At 43.2% G+C, this 16,391-nt stretch overlaps 1 protein-coding gene across 1 annotated transcript; it reads left to right on the plus strand.

Moving 5' to 3' along the window:
• The first annotated feature begins 7,939 nt into the window (after positions 1–7,939).
• On the plus strand, positions 7,940–9,045 carry LOC147447322 (putative histone H2A.2). Its single transcript, XM_086523164.1, has 2 exons — positions 7,940–8,192; positions 8,551–9,045. Exons 1-2 carry the CDS (start codon positions 8,016–8,018, stop codon positions 8,761–8,763), a joined length of 390 nt encoding a protein of 129 aa, XP_086379290.1. The 5' UTR covers positions 7,940–8,015; the 3' UTR covers positions 8,764–9,045.
• Positions 9,046–16,391: the final 7,346 nt, after the last annotated feature.

Genomic DNA, 16,391 nt, shown 5'->3' on the forward strand with positions numbered 1-16,391 from the left:
ACAAAGGTCACAAAAACTCAAAAAGTTCAAAGAGGGAGGAAAGAGTATCTCTTTTCTCACCTACGATGGCACCTTTGGTGCCACTGACAAAGTATTGGCCTTCATCCAGCAATTTGATGCGGCCTTTGGAGATGAGGGCTTCACGGAGTCCTCCAAGCTATGCCATGTAGCTATGCACTTCCAGAAATCTTCCCGTCAATGGTGGGCTAACCTTCGTGGCAACGGTGAAGACCCAAAGACATGGAAAACTCTACGAATTTCCATCATGAAGCAATTTCTTGCAAGCAATGCAAAGAAAAAAGTGCTTAGTGAATGGCGCAGTTTGAAGCTTCTCTCCCATGAGTCTATTCACAAATATGTGGACAAGTTTTGGGACTTACATCTCAAGGCTATACCTTCCAAAAGATAGACTTTTTCGAGCAAAAGCAACAATTTTGTGCGGGATTACTTGAAGAGATGGCCAAGTATGTCAACTCCCAACGGCCGAGTTCTATTACCAAAGTAATCCACCACACCATGGTTGCTTTGCATATCAATTTCCAACAAGGGGCTAGACGGAATGTCAAGCCCATGGAAAACAAAGACAAAAATGATGCAAAGGGGAAAACTAATGCCCAAAATTCTTCCCAAGGCAATTCCAACAATAACAACAATAATCAGTCCAAGGAGAAGAGACTTTACAAAGGTAAAAACAAACTCGAACTTGAAGAGCTTGAAGCTTTTTGCAAGGACCATAAATGTGTTAAGTGTGGGAGATATCGTTCTTGCACCAGAGAAATGCTCGCAATGGACTCAAGAGCAGACATGCTTGTGGAAGCTATGTCTCCCAAGCACCAAATGGATTAGTCATCTATCTTGGAAAGATGTCGTAGGGTAAAAAGGGATCCCTTACCCGCTAAGCAACATTGATTAATGACTAAGGCTTTATCTCTTCTACCTCATAGTCGAGAACGACTATGATTTCAAGAGAGAGGTAATGTCATAAAATCTAATATCTAACCAACCCAAATAATTTTCTCATATTAATGTGGGAGAATAAACAGGAAAAAAGGTTAGAATATAGACATGTGCTTACCGATCTATCTCGACACGGGGCCAATGGTAAAGGGGTCCAAATTTGAGATGGTCTGACAAAGAGCAAGGCTAACCAATAGAGCTTAAAAGTCCTTAGGGTTAGCTTCATTGAAGACCTCCAAAGGTTAGTGTTAAAAGTCCTTTGACCTTAGGTAAACTAGGGTTGTGCTTGAGGTGGGAACCCGGCCTAATCTTGAGGTGCTTGTCGTGCCTGATGACTGAGATGCTTGAAGTGATTGATGATTGAGATGCTTGAGGTGCTTGCCATGCTTGAGATGCTAGGGTTGTACTTAAGGTGGGACCCCGACCCAAGATTGAGGGGCTTAAGGGCCAAGCTTGTGGTGAGAACTAGGCCCAAGGTTGAGGGGCTTGAGGTGTCACAAAAGTCAAAGCATTTCCCTACAAGGAGGGGGCAAGCCATGCAAGTAGGGGGGGTGATTGTTTGACCACTCTTTCTCCCAAAGGGCACCCCTTGCTCAAGAGGCAAGTAGGACACATGCCAAGCCCCTAGCTAGGTTACCCTCAGGGAGTGTCCAAAGCCTATTGGTTGGCCTCCCAAGGGGTCCATTGATGATTAAGTAGATTTAATTAATTACTTCTGCATTTAGTTGGTCCTATCTCTTGAAGGGGAAAGGGGGACACTTGTCCCAAGGCTAGCATGCTTGCTTGATATGCATCTTGCATGTGATTGGCAAGGCTTGCAGGAGTCCAATGAGCTTCAAGTTTATGCTAGAAGAGGGGGCCGACCAAAGCAAGTAGGGGGCATGCTTGAGGGGTATACTCTCCCACACACACACACACACACACTCACCCACACTCTGATTGTGTGAACTGCAAAGTGCAAGACCTCCATCTCCTTCTCCAAGCTAGTAGAGAAGTTGAGAGCCTACACCAACACTCTTGGCTATGGAATGCAAATCCAACCAAGAGCCATGCTTCAATGCTTAAGCTTGTCATCTTCTCCATCTTCATTACTATGCTATTCTGTATGCTAGCAAGAAGAGTGATGATACAGTGAGGAGCTAATTCTTTCTCCTATGAAATGTTTCTTCTTCCTCTTCCCTACCCTCATTCCCCGCTAGATCTCTCCACCTTCGAAGGTGTTTGAGGCCTTGGGACTGAGGCTTGGGATAGGTAATGCTTTCCACAAAATTTATGTTATGCTTGTGATACATGAAGTTTTCCATCTTCATTGCATCACCTAGGTCACAAAAGGAACACAAAGATTGTATTGTACCAAGTCTCTCTTGATGGGAGAAACTATAATACAAATGCCTATTAGAGGGGGGACCGGCTCCACATAAATCCGGTCCTCAACTCTTGTCATGTTCTCTAAACTCTCTCTCTTCCAAGAGTATTGCTCATGCCAAGCTATGTTTATGTTGCTACCATCAATAAGTTCACCCTCTATGCTCACAAAGTAAGTGCTTCTTTTAATATTCGCTACTCTCAAAGTTCAAAGGCCATTACCATTACAAGGAGAGAGGAGCCACCTACCCCAAGGGAGTGAGTAGATGCAAGGCAGCGTGCTCTCTCGTTCAGTCAATGCAACAATGCCAAAACTCGTCTGATGTGTCGGTGGGTGGTTTGGAATATCCTAGAAGTCCGCAAACCAAACTCTGCGATAGCTACTAATAGTCAAAGAGTGAGTCTCTCCCCGGAGTCTGAGGGAAGGGGGCTTCATGAGAGAGAATAAGAGAGGCATGCATGAAGAGCTCAACATAGGTCTTTCTCTCTCTCTCTCTCTCTCTGCATCTCTCCTATAGTCATCACTCTCTTTCTCTCTCTTGAGAGTGGCCATGCCAGTAGCCCAAGGTCTCTCTCTCTCTCTACGTAGGGTCGAACGTCAGGTTGTGACATGGAAAAAGGTTTAATTGAGCCATATATCGCTACGATTTTGGAAAAGGGTCCATTAGGGAGAATCAACAAAGATACCCAAGCATCAAAAGATCCAGTGGCATAGGCAGGTGTTGAACGATGAGACGGGCAACACAGGGTAGGCAATGTGGCAAAAAAACAACACGCCACTAAAAGCCAGGTAGAAGAAAATGATAGCGGCAATGGCACTATCACGTCGTCGAGTTGGGACCCATGGAAAAAATACATTTTATAAAATTAAATGAGGTGCTCTAATCACGCACGGATGGGCTTCATGCAAGTCGGTTAGCGTGATCAACCCTAGATCTGACCACCCTTTAAAGTTTTTGTGTTGATTGAAGCCAAGCTTGTAAAAGAATCTTATAAGCTTCCTACTATTACAAATTGAAATGAGCCATATGCTAGATGTGTGCACGATCTTAGAAAAGTCCTTGAAAAGGCAACTGTGTAGAAGATGCTTCTAAAAAATCTAAAGGTGAAAGGGTGGTGGTAATGCGTGTGCTAGTCTCCACCCAACCGTGCTATCTTATAGCCTCTCCCTAGTGTACACACTGTCTGGCCGTGCCGGTGGCCTTGCCTGTAGGACCCATGTCCTTACATAACCCCCCCCTTGGAGAATCGCTTTTGTCCTAAAAAACAAATGTAGGAAAATATTTCTTAAGTGCGGAGACATTCTTCCATGTAGAACCTTCTTCAGGTCTATCTAGCCATTTTACCAACACCTGTCGTCTGACATGATATCTGGTGCGAAGCTCATGAGAATCCAAAATCTTTTCGAACTCGTGAGGGATGCTTGATGGTTCGATAAGATCAACTAACACACCTGTGTCAATGACATTATCATTCTGTCCTAGCTGTTTTCGTAAACGACTAACATGAAAAACAGGATGAACTCGTGAGTGCTCTGGAAGAGCTAACTTATAGGCCACTTGACCTATACGTTTGAGAATGGTAAACGGTCCACAATAGCGTGGTGAAAGTTTAGCACCTTTTCCCATCTTCAGAATTTTTGAATGCTCCGGAACCTTGAGGAAAACCTTGTCTCCTTCTTCGAAAGTAGCAAGACGACGATGCTCATATGTGTACTTCTTATATCGATCTTGAGCTTACTTAACATTTTGTCTACCAACTCAAAGCATGTCAAAATGGTCTTGGAGAAAATCCTTTGCTTGTTGTATCTTCTCCTTAGCCAACCCCACTGTAACGACTGATCTATGTTGAAATCCATATAAAAGCATAAATGGACTAAACCCTGTAGTCACATGCTTTGAACTATTATAAGCAAATTCCAATATAGGTAAGTAGCCTTCCCAAGTGGTTTGCTTCTTGCTAACATACGCTTGCATCACTCATGCCCAAAGATATGATGATGACCAAGAGAGGAAGGGAAATGTTCCCTACTCTAAGAATAAATTTCTTTTTTGGAGGAAAACTTGCCTTCCTCCAAGAAGTGAAAAGCAAGGGTGAAACTACTTCCTTGATGTTGAAGCTTTCCCTTTCCTTCTAGCTTTCTTGTCAACACAATTTTTCCTTATTATACACAACAAGGCTCAATAGCTTGATGGTAAAGTGTTGACCTCTTACCCTCATGGGGTGGGTTCAACCCTCCTTCATGCAAGGGTTAAGCAGGCCTTCCTATGCGCGCAACCAACAGTGCCAACAGAGCCTTAGTGCCATAGAGCTATCGCTCGAGTTTGCCTTGGTCGCTCGTTGTGGAGGGCGTAGGTGGGGCGGTTACGGTCGGCTGTCACTGTCCGTCTTCGTGCGCTGCGCGCAGAAAACCATGCATGTATTCTTTTTGCTGCACAGCGGAGACATCGCTGTTCTGCGGAGTGTGGAAGAGAAGCAGGGCGTCGCATGCACATGCAACCCGCTTTCCTCCTTCTCCAAAAATAGCTCGGATACTAGTGAAAGGGCGGTGGTAATGCGTGTGCTAGCCTCCACCCAACCGTGCTATCTTATAGCTTCCCCCTAGCGTACACACTATTCGATTGTGCCGGTGGCCTTGCCCGTAGGACCCATGTCCTTACAAAAGGAGTCGCATGCACATGCAACTTGCTTTCCTCCTTTTCCAAAAATAGTTCGGATACCAGTGAAAGGGCGGTGGTAATACGTGTGCTAGTCTCCACCCAACCATGCTATCTTATAGCCCCCCCCTAGCGTACACACTGTTCGGTGGTGCCGGTGGCCTTGCCCGTAGGATCCATGTCCTTACAAAAGGAGACTCAAGTGGTGGTCGCAATTGGCTGGCAGGTGGCGGCGAGGTAAGAAGAGGGAAGTAGGCACGTCGTTCTCTCTCTCTCTCTCTATGTGTGTGTGTATGTGTGTGTGTGTGTGGAAAACTCTCTTTTTCTCTTGAAAGCTCTGCAACGTCGGTGGGCAGCTGCTTGCCAACTTCTCGCTCTTATATATATGGTCGCTCCGGATCAAGTTGCCACACGAACATGCGAGAGAAGGAAGGTGGTGTAGGTGGGGTGTTCATGGTGTTGACCAGGGAGACCATGTGGTGCTTTATAGGGTGCAATAGTTGTTGATGGGAAGCGGGCATCGTGAGTAAGGGGGCGAGCTATGTGGGAGAGTGCTTGGGCAGAGTAGTGTGCATCGGGCTCCAAAGCATGCTGGAGCTGAGCCTCTCGGGCCGCAGGCAAGACACAACAGGCATGCCCAAGGGTGCTCTCTCTCTCTCTCTCTCTCTCTCTCTCTCTCTCTCTCAGATGCAAGCAAGCTCGACTCTCTCTCTCTCTCTCTCTCTTTGTGTGTGTATGTGTGTGTGTGTGTGTGTGTGTGTGTGACGTAGGGCGAGCTCAGCCCCCCCTCTCTCTTTGTGTAGGTCTGAAGTAACGAGAGTAAGGGTGTGGTCACACAGGCCTAGATATCCGTAATGGATAACTAAGGGCGACCATGCACTTGCAAGCCCAAAGAGCGGCAACAAACGTCCTCGTGGTCACGCGATGCGAAGAAGCTATGCTGACCGCCACCTATAGGTAAATCAATAGGACGCCACTCACACCAGTAGGTGCTGGAGAGAGAGAGAGAGAGAGAGAGAGAGAGAGAGAGAGAGAGAGAGAGAGAGAGAGAGAGAGAGAGAGAGAGAGAGAGAGAGAGAGAGAGAGAGAGAGAGAGAGAGAGAGAGAGAGAGAGAGAGAGAGAGAGAGAGAACACCCTTGCACTGCCTGCCTGCTTGATCCCATGGGCCATTGGGCTGCTTCCACATTGCTCAAAAATGTTAAGTCAATATCTTTAACCTGCAAAAGCTACAAAATGAGCAGGTGAATTAAAATACTCTTTTGCATAGTTGTGCTATGCCGAAATCGGCATAGTTGCAAGAGCATGTGCTTAGTTCTACTATGCACCCTACTAAGCTGTGTGTGACCATGAAAGAGGCATAGTTATCTGCCAAAATTACAAATAACTATGCCTCGTGTGACCATAGCCTAAGCAGTTGTGACGTGGAGTGAGTAATGATAATAAGCAGGTTGTGACGTGGAAAGGGAGGGGATTTTTGAGGAATCTCGGGGATTAATTGGATTTATATTTAGTTAACCCAGTATGTGTGGTCAAGTTTAGAAAAAAGGGGAATCCAATAGAATCGAAATTGATGCGTTCTGAGCGAAGGATAGAAGCTGAAAGACTTTGGGGCATGTGGTGAGTGGGGAGTGTATCTAGAACCCTCTTTCCCCTTTCTAGACGAAGCCACCCATTGACTCTCTCTCCTTGCTCTACAGGGTTCTGGAGTGTCCTAACTGACCCCTCTTTCTCTCTTATGCGCTCGGTGCAGCTCTCTCTTAGGTAGGGTTGTGAGCAGGGAGTGCCTGGGGGTGAAACACAGGTAGGGCGTGAGTTTATGGCTCTAGGAGGGGTGGAGGGGGAAGGACACGGGAGTCAGGAGGTCTCTCTCTCTCTCTCTCTCTCTCTCTCTCTATATATATATATATATATATATATCGCACAACTTCATTTTCTCCTGCTGCACATGACGTCGCCCCATCGGAGGGGGGGGGGGGGGGGGGGGGGGGGGGGGGGGGGGGGGCGCTCCAGAAGGGGGAACTCGCATGGGATTGCGGGTATCGCGTTGGGCAGAGGGCACCTAGGGAGGAAATCTCGGGAGGGAATGTTGGAGAGTATTGGGTTTTATTTTGATTGAGCAAATTTCACGTAAAATTAACCCGGTATGTCTCCCCTATTTCGGAAGCAAGTGGATAAGGGGGTATCTCGGGAGATCCTCGGGATAAGTTTGAAGTGAAAAAGCGGAAGAGGGCACGTGGAAAGATGTAGTGGACACGTGGAGAGAGAGAGAGAGAGAGAGAGAGAGAGAGAGAGAGAGAGAGAGAGAGAGAGAGAGAGAGAGAGAGAGAGAGAGAGAGAGAGAGAGAGAGAGAGAGAGAGAGAGAGAGAGAGAGAAATCTCCTTTCGCAGGTCGAAACGCAGTTCACTCCTTGCGGAGCGTGTGGCCATGGATCGGCAGGTGCGGGAGAGGGGAGAGTGAGAGAGACACAGACAGAGGTCTCTCAGCGATGGCCATGGGTGCGCAGGTCTGGCAGAGGGCGGAGTGGGAGAACGCTGCTGTGAGGTGGCGCTGGTGTGAGGTGGTCTGAGGGAGTGTTTCAGAGGCGGAGATCGAGCTGCAGAGGGTGAGGCCATAGCTGCGCCGGTAGGGCAAAGGGGAGGGCCTCGCACAGAGAGAGATGGAAGAGAGAGGGTATCTTGGTAGATTCCACGTAATCGGAGAGAGGACCGAGTAGGGAACCAATAATAATAGCAATAATAACACCGATAATTATTTCTTGCCAATAATATGTAGACGTATTGCCATTTTATGATCTAGTGCCATCAAATTATAGCGGGACTCGGCTCTAGTAACAAATCTGTAATTCGGGGCTGCCAGCACATCGATCCAGAATATCCGCCGTTGACTTGAAAGCAAGATCGAACGGTAGAGAATGCACTTCTAGGTTTAGAAGAACCGTTTAGAGCAAAGTGCACAACTGCGTTCCTATTCTGTGTCTAGAGAAGAAATCGTACAACACTCATCTTCTTCGCTGCCTGTTCTGCTGGGTTTCTCCATGGCAGGTCGTGGTAAAGCGCCTGGCAAGAAGAGCATATCTCGTAGCTCCAAGGCCGGCTTGCAGTTTCCTGTTGGAAGAATTGCGCGGTTCCTCAAGTCTGGCAAGTATGCAGAGCGTGTTGGTGCTGGTGCTCCCGTCTATCTTGCCGCAGTCCTTGAGTACCTTGCTGCAGAGGTATTACTGTGACCGCTGTTCAATGTTTTGATTGCTGTGTCAATTTAAGACATTGCTTTTTAGTGTGCTTGCCATGGATTCTTTGTTTTTATGTTATTTTGTGGGCCGGTATGCTAGCCATGGCTTGTGGTGTTTGAATAGTCGAGTTGTGCTCTGGCTATGGCTGTGGGTTTCTGTTGCTATTGGAGCTGATTGTATAAGATTGCCTCTTTATCAAAGTGAATATTTAATGGTCGTGATTGACTGCTCATATTCGCTGCTTCTGTGGTGTTTGTTTATAGTATAGGTACTGTTTTGTTGTGAGTGATGGATTCTTAATTTGTGTTGGTGTACTGATACATGCTGTGGATGGGAAAAGGTATTGGAGCTTGCTGGAAATGCTGCTCGGGATAACAAGAAGACAAGGATAGTACCTCGCCATATCCAGCTTGCAATCAGGAATGATGAGGAGCTGAGTAAGCTATTGGGAACTGTAACAATTGCCAATGGGGGTGTCTTACCAAACATTCACTCTGTTTTATTGCCCAAGAAGCCTGCTCCTGCAACTAAAGGAGCAGCTGATGAAGAGTGAAAGATTTGACCATTAACATTTTGAGACACTGGTGTTTTTAAACACCACCTTTATCTGAGGATCCTTCAATCTTTCATTTTAGAGACAGTAGGTGTTTGAATTATACCTTACAATTTACCTGATTGTAAGTATTGTACATAAGAGCCGAATTTCTTCACTCACTTGGAAGGGGGAGGCCTGTCTCTAAACAGGTGAATCTGCTCCTTTGAATTAATGCTAGTTAAGGAATTTTGTAGGAGGCATTTGTGATGTGACCTTCTGAAATGATGGATTTTACTTCCACGTTGAAGCTTGTCTATAAAATGAATTTGTAATCTAGTGGATATTTTTTTGTTTCTAGTTATTGTGAAGGTGGGCAGCTGTCTTGTTACTGTGTTCTTAATCGTTTTGAATGATTAGTATTATTCCTTTGTAATTAGGGCATTGTGATGTGGTGGTGGTTGAGATTGAGTTGCCTTGGTGAGGGTTAAGGGCAAGAGGGTTTTATCTATGTTTGCATGGCTGGATTGCTTGTATTGCTAGATGTAGTTGTTGGTGCTTTATTTTGATGTTTTACTACAAAAATGTGGTCACAAGTAGAAATTTTCTTCCTTATGAGAATCCTCCAATTTGTCTTTACGTATTGTATTTGCATGTTTGAGAGAGAGAGAGAGAGCTTTTTTCTTACTGTCTAAAAGAAGTATGCCTTAATTTCAGTCTCCCAGCTTTATGATTGCCATGTTCAATGAAAACACCACACTTGTACATGTCAACCAAAGCAGCATGTTGAATCTTTTCTAGCCCACATCAACTTGTTGCATACAGATACATGATTTCACAATGCAACTAGAGGTGATTGCATATGAGAAGCAGCCCTTGCTTTGCATTTGTATGCGTTAGACCATACATTTCAATTGGTGCAAGCTCACGCAGGGGTATGCACATGTAAGGTGCTATTTTATAGAAAGTGAAGCCCCTTGAATTTTGGACTGTGTTGTGTGTGAACTCCTTTTGTGTGTATCAACTATTTCACCTTTGTCCAAGCACACATCACTTGCATTGAGACCTTTGTATTTAATAATAGCTACAAGCGATTAGTGGGATTACTTGTGAGGGAGGCTTTGAAGCTTATAAGTTGGTGACACAAATGAGGCTAGTGAAACATGGATATGTGAAGGGGTGATTAAATCGAAGAGGTGGCCACCAAATCTAGCTATTTGTTGCATATAGAGCAGGCATTGTATGTGCTTGTCCTTGCCTCCCATCTACATTTGATCATCACGTGTGAGTGCTCACTCTCAAAGCTGAAGCTCTACAGCCTTGGCCTCGGGGGCTCAAACTTGTAATCATGTGTGAGTTATTGCTCACTATCCATGTTGTAATCATGGTAGTGCTTTGCTATGGGCGACAAGGGCATACATAGTGTAACGTTTCCAATTGTCTAAGATCGGTGATCAAGAGAGCTAACATATTTGTTTTGACTCGTACAATGCAAAGTGGAGGAATGATAAAGTCAATTGTCTTAACTTTATGTATCCTTTAATGAGGTCATCTTAAAAGGGATAGCTTATTCGTTTTGGAATCACAAATAATTAGAACCTTTGGTTCATAGCTTGACGTTTTTTTTCTCATTGAATTTGAGGCACTGTTGTGAATCGATCCCCTAAGATTAAGATTTGAGATCTATGTTATTTAGTGTTGGAAAGCAATTGACTTATCGGACCCATTTGTACAACGATTGGTTTTAGATCAATTTTTGCTTTCCATCCTACACCTTTGTTTCCTAATAATTACCACATTGTGTAACATTTAGAAGCAATTCTTTACTTAATTCTTGGCTTTTGATAGTAATATTTTCAAACATTACCAAAACAGTCTTTTTGTAGATAGTTTCTATTGAAAACAGTCTCTCCTTATTAGATTTAATGACCGATCACGGTCGATCTATAACGATAGGATTTTTTTTTGGACCAACAGAGCCTTTGTATAAAGGTTTTCTCATTCATAATCAATTATTTAGGTCAAGACAACAACTCCCTTTGGGCACCAACTTGACATCGTGCAACAATGTTGCATGGGCACCAAGTCGCATCGCACATCAACGCGGCATGGGCACCAACTTGCATTGTGCACCAATGCGGCATCAAGTTGTCGTCCAATTGATTTAGTCTCTATTCAAATGTAATCTAACTCTTCTCCATCTAAACTTGTTGCAAGTATTTTTGACATTAAACATAATTTTTACCTAAGTTTATATTAACAAAAGCATACGTTTTGGTTTACATAGCTAGTGTTTTTTCTTATGGTTTCATAAGCTCCACTAGGTTATGCTTACTTTGATGCATAAAACTTAAAATTACTTGTATCTGGTTCGGATTTATGACAATCTTATGTTGTGGTGCTAATTCATCTTATTTATTGGAGCATGGCTTGGGTTAGCTTCGTTATTGTTCTTCTTTGTGACTTTGGGGGTCATTACGTAGCTCAAACATAGACTTAGTCAAAAAAAAGAAGTTTCTCGTGCTAAGCGTGAGTCCGAGCTTAAGTTCAGTCAAAACATTCAATAATTTAATAACTTAAATTTTCTAGGATCTAGTGGAAAATCACAAGAATGGGCCCATGCATGCACATGTAAGGTAGGTATGGGTGCGTAATGAGCATGCATATGAGATTTCTATGAAATTCAAAGACACATGTTATTCTTAAAGGCTTCATGCAGGTGAAAATCATATATGCAAGCGTTGCATGCTACCTAGTATCAAGGAACACAAGAATTTCTAGAGAGAAATTTACGGATTGTGAAGAGAGTGTTTTCCTAAGCGTACAAGAGTATGTTTTGTTCTGAATTTGAAATTCTATTACCTTTGGTCTCTCGCTTAACAAGTTTCATGGTATCGATCGCAGTTCGTCACTTTGTTGCTTCGCGTTGACTCGTGTGAACTTCCTCTAACTCCACGAGTGAGTGTGTGTGCACGCGTGTGCACACAAATGCGTGGGTGAATTTCAGCAGTCTCCTCCTTTTGAAGAGCTCTCCAAGCATGGAATGTGTTGTGAGGGGGCTTGGGGTCTTTATATAGACTAGGGGAGCTTCCATGTTGATTGGAGTGAACTCTAGGTGGTGCGAGGCACGTCTCCAAGAGGAGGCGTACTCTCTCAGTTAAGTATTTCGAATTCAGTTAATTGGGGTCTTTTATACATGTCCTGACACTTGTTCTGTGAGTGCATGGCCCTTTAACCCTTCAAATTTTACCATGAAAAGAAAAGATTTGTGAGCTTAAGTGCACACTCCGGCTGTGTTTTGGACGTCGTTAGGTGCGTTGGAAAGCTCGTCTCGGGGACTACAATAGCCACACATTGACACACATATCTATTGCCTATGATTGAATCCAAAAATTCACAAAAATGGACACTTTAAGTTCAATAAAATTACACTGTTTTCAATTTATCAATGGGTACAGTTGTTGCCGGGGTCAGGTACGTTACATTCTCCCCAACTTGAGAAATCAAAATGTCCTCATTTTGGGAGAAAATTTGGGTAATCTTTCATAAGAAATCTTTCATCTTCCCAAGTAGCATCTTCTTGAGGGTTGTCCTTCCATTGGATCGGATGCTCTCTAAGGTTCCTTTCCCTAGATTCTAAGATTCTATCAGGTTGAAGCTCAAGAATTCCTTGGGTGGGCATTACAATTTGTTCATCATCAAGAACATGATCTGTGCTGGGGATGTATTCCTTCAATTTGCTAACATGGAATACATTATGAACCTTGAGATGAGAGGGTAGCTTGAGTCTGTAGGCTTGATTTCCTATGTTCTTTTCTATTAGATAGGGTCCACAATATCTGTAGCTAAGCTTCTTAAACTTGCCCAAAGATAGATCACTTTTATTTGGCTTTACTCTCAAGAAAACTTGATCCCCAGGCTTGAACGTCCTTTCTGATTTGCTTTGGTCTACATCCTTCTTTTGTTGATCCTTAGCAGCTTGAATGTCTTTTACGTATTGTCTTAGTCTAGGCCTCTATATCTTCGAGCATTTTCTTGGAAGCTTCGACTCTTATAGTTGGATCTGAGAAATTTAAAGGTGATAAACAATCCTGACCATAAGGTGCGTAGAAAGGTGTCATTCCAATACTTTGATGGTGGGATGTATTATATGCAAATTCCACTAGGGGCAAGTATTGGATCCACTTGTTAGGTTCTCTTCCGCAATATGCTCTTAGGATGTCTTCAATGACTTGATTCACATGTTTGGTTCAACCATTGGTTTGTGCTGTACTAAAATCCAACTGGGTGCCAATGGCTGTAAACAATGAATTCCAAAAATTGGAAGTGAACTTAGTATCTCGGTCGCTTACTATCCATTTTGAAAGTCCATGAAGTCAAAAAATCTCCTTGACAAAGAGTCGGGCTATATCTGAGATAGTATAGGTAGTTTTTATCGGGATGATGTGGGCAACTTTAGTCAGCATATCCACGACTACCATTACGGAGTCATATCCTCCCTAAACTTTGGGTAAGCTGAATACAAAGTCCATACTGATACACTCCCACTTCATTTGAGGTATATCCAAAGGTTGAAGTTTCCCTGGGAGTTTTACCCTTTCAGCTTTAACTCTTTGGCAGATTAAACATTGGCGAACATATTGTAGTAGATCTCCTTTCATTCCTTGCCAATAGAAGCTCTTCCTTACTGCATTGAGAGTTTTGGCATAGCCCGGATGTCTAGATGTTGGGCTATCATGAGCTTCATAAATGATAGTTTTTCTTAAGGTTGCATTCTTGGGCACACACATTCTATGTCTGTAATATAAGCACCCATCTTTGACATCATAATGTTGTAATGATGCTTCATTTTGAGGCGTCTTATCCTTCACAATATCAAGTTGCTTCTGATAATCTGGGTCCATTTGAGCAGCTTCCCTTACCTTGACCAAAACTGGGTTACTAGGCATAGAGATTAAGCTTACAAAAGCTTTACAGCTCAAGGCATCTGCTACTGAATTCTCCTTGCATGGTCTATAGACAATTTTAAAGTAAAAATCTTGAAGGAATTCAACCCACCGTCGTTGTCGCTTATTGAGTAGAGGCTGAGTAAAAATCCACTTCAAGCATTTGTGATCAGTCACTAAAGTAAATCACTGGCTCAATAGATAATGCCTCCATAGCTTTAAGGCATGAATGACTGCTAATAATTCAAGATCATAAGTTGGATAATTCCATTCATGAATCTTCAGCTTTCGAGAGGTAAAAGCAACGGGTCTTTCTTCTTGCGTAAGCACTCCACCGATTGCTAACCACTGGCATCTGTAACCACTTCAAAAGGCTTTGAGAAGTCATGTAACTTCAACCATGGTGCTGAAGCTACCTGCTGTTTTAGAGTTTCAAAACTCTCATGGTGTTCAACATTCCATTGAATCATTGTTCCCTTCTTTAAAAGATTAGTCAAAGGGGCAGCAATTGCAACATAATCTTTGATGAAGATGCGATACCAGCCTGTTATACCAAGAAATCCTCTGATTTCACTAACATTTTGGGGTCGTGGCCAATCCAAAAGATCTTTAACCTTAGCTGGATTCATTGAAATTCCATCAATTAATAATATAAATCCCAAGTATTCGATCTTTGGGGATGAAAAGATACACTTGCTCTCCTTAGCGTACAACTTATGCTAGCGTAGGATCTCCAAAACTTTTCGTACATGACCCTCATGTTGTTCTTTGTCCCTTGAGTAAACTAAAATATCATCAAAAAATACGAGGACAAAATCATCTAGGTGTTCTTTGAATATATCTTGCATAAGACGATTGAAGGTTGCTGGGGCATTCATCAATCCAAAAGACATAACAATAAACTCGTAATGTCCATAGCGAGTGTTAAAGGCTGTCTTTGGAATGTCGTCTTCCCTAACACAAATCTGATAGTAACCTGACCTTAGGTCTATCTTTGTAAAGAATTTAGCTTTGTGAATTCGATATAGTAATTCATCGATGCAAGGGATCGGGTACTTGTTCTTTACCGTAACCTGGTTCAATCCTCTGTAGTCAATACATAGTCGAAGAGTTTCGTCCTTCTTCTGAAATAGAACAGGTGCTCCCCAACTTGAATTGCTGGGTTGAATATATCCTTGTTCCAATAACTGGCGAAGTTGTTCTTTTAGCTCAATCACTTCAGGTAAGGACATTTTATAGGGTCTTTTTGACATAGGTGCACTTTTTGGAAGAACTTCAATTTCATGATCTATATCCCTTTTTGGTAGTAGCGAGGTGAGTTTCTCATGAAATACATCGGCAAACTCACTTAACCATGGGTTTTCAGTTTCTGCTTTCTCAGGGTCTACTTTGTTAAGCTTTACTACATAGATTTGTTGTCTTGATTTTCTATGGGCTTTTAGGAGTCAATTTAGCCGAGGACACTGTCGCCTGTAATGCCCTAGTTCATTGCACTCAAAACAGTGGAGCTCTCGTTGTCCTTGGTTTATTGCAGGTGTTGCATAAGCTTGGGGTCTTCTCCCTTGGAATCTGGCTGTATTAATTCTTCTCTGGGTCTCACTAGAGTTGGTTGGTTGAAATCTCCTCTTCTTGGCCAAAGGCTTAGCACGCAACTGCGCATCCTGCAATGATGTGGACTGCATGTCTTCAAGCTGAGCATCCAAAGGTGCATTTAACCCTTGGCGGAATCGGGCCACTTGTTGCTCGTTTGTCAAAACCGGTCCATACCTCCTCAATGCAACAAACTTGGAGAAATACTCCTCCAGGGTTAGCTCATTTTGCTTTAAATCAAAGAACTCATTCATCTTCAAAGATCAGGGGGCAGATATCTTCCTTTGACTGCCTATTTAATTTCATCCCAAGACTAGAAATCTTCCGCAACACCCTTATCACGGCAGTACTGTTTCCACCATAACTTTTCTCAATCGAAACATTCCCAACATGGATCGATTTGCTTGAGCCGTCTTAGCGGCAGTAAAATAGTCATCCATAGATTCTATCCATGCCTAAGCATCCTTTTCAACTTTAGCCCCTTCACCCTTGAAAGAAGGGGGCTGCATCTGCTTCAGGAGCAACTTCTTCTCCCGTACTTCCGTGTAGAGAGCCGCTTGGGCTTCCATTTGTACTTGGTTCTGGTTACACAAGATAGAAGTCAAGTCTATCTTCAACGGTTAATCACTTTTGAAAATTGACCATCAATGACATAATTTTTTTACTAGAGCTTGATTCATCATTTCACGTGCATCAACAGGCTTTCAGCCCGTAGAATTAGTCGCACCAACGACTATCTTAAAACATACAGGGATCAACAAATCCCAACAAGCTCATAAGTAAACCATTTATGACACTCAAGAGACAATTTATCATAAGTAAACCATTTATCACACTCAAGAGACAATTTACGAGAAAAATCGATGTCTTTTATTTATGTAAGAACCTTTTACAACGATGTGGTTTGGATCTTTAATTAGATATTATCATAATTTTGTAATAAGGTCATGGAGCGGTTCGGATTTACGACAATGTTCTACTGCGGTGGCTGATTCTCCTTGTCTATTGGAGCATGGCTTGGGCCAGCTCCATTATTGTTCTTCTTTGTGACTTTGGGGACCATTACGTAGCTCAAAAATAGAATTAGTGGGAAAAAGAAGTTCCTCATGCTAA

Source organism: Adiantum capillus-veneris, chromosome 11 (genome assembly GCF_014529385.1).
Source record: "Adiantum capillus-veneris isolate H3 chromosome 11, ASM1452938v2, whole genome shotgun sequence".
NCBI lineage: Eukaryota > Viridiplantae > Streptophyta > Polypodiopsida > Polypodiales > Pteridaceae > Adiantum > Adiantum capillus-veneris.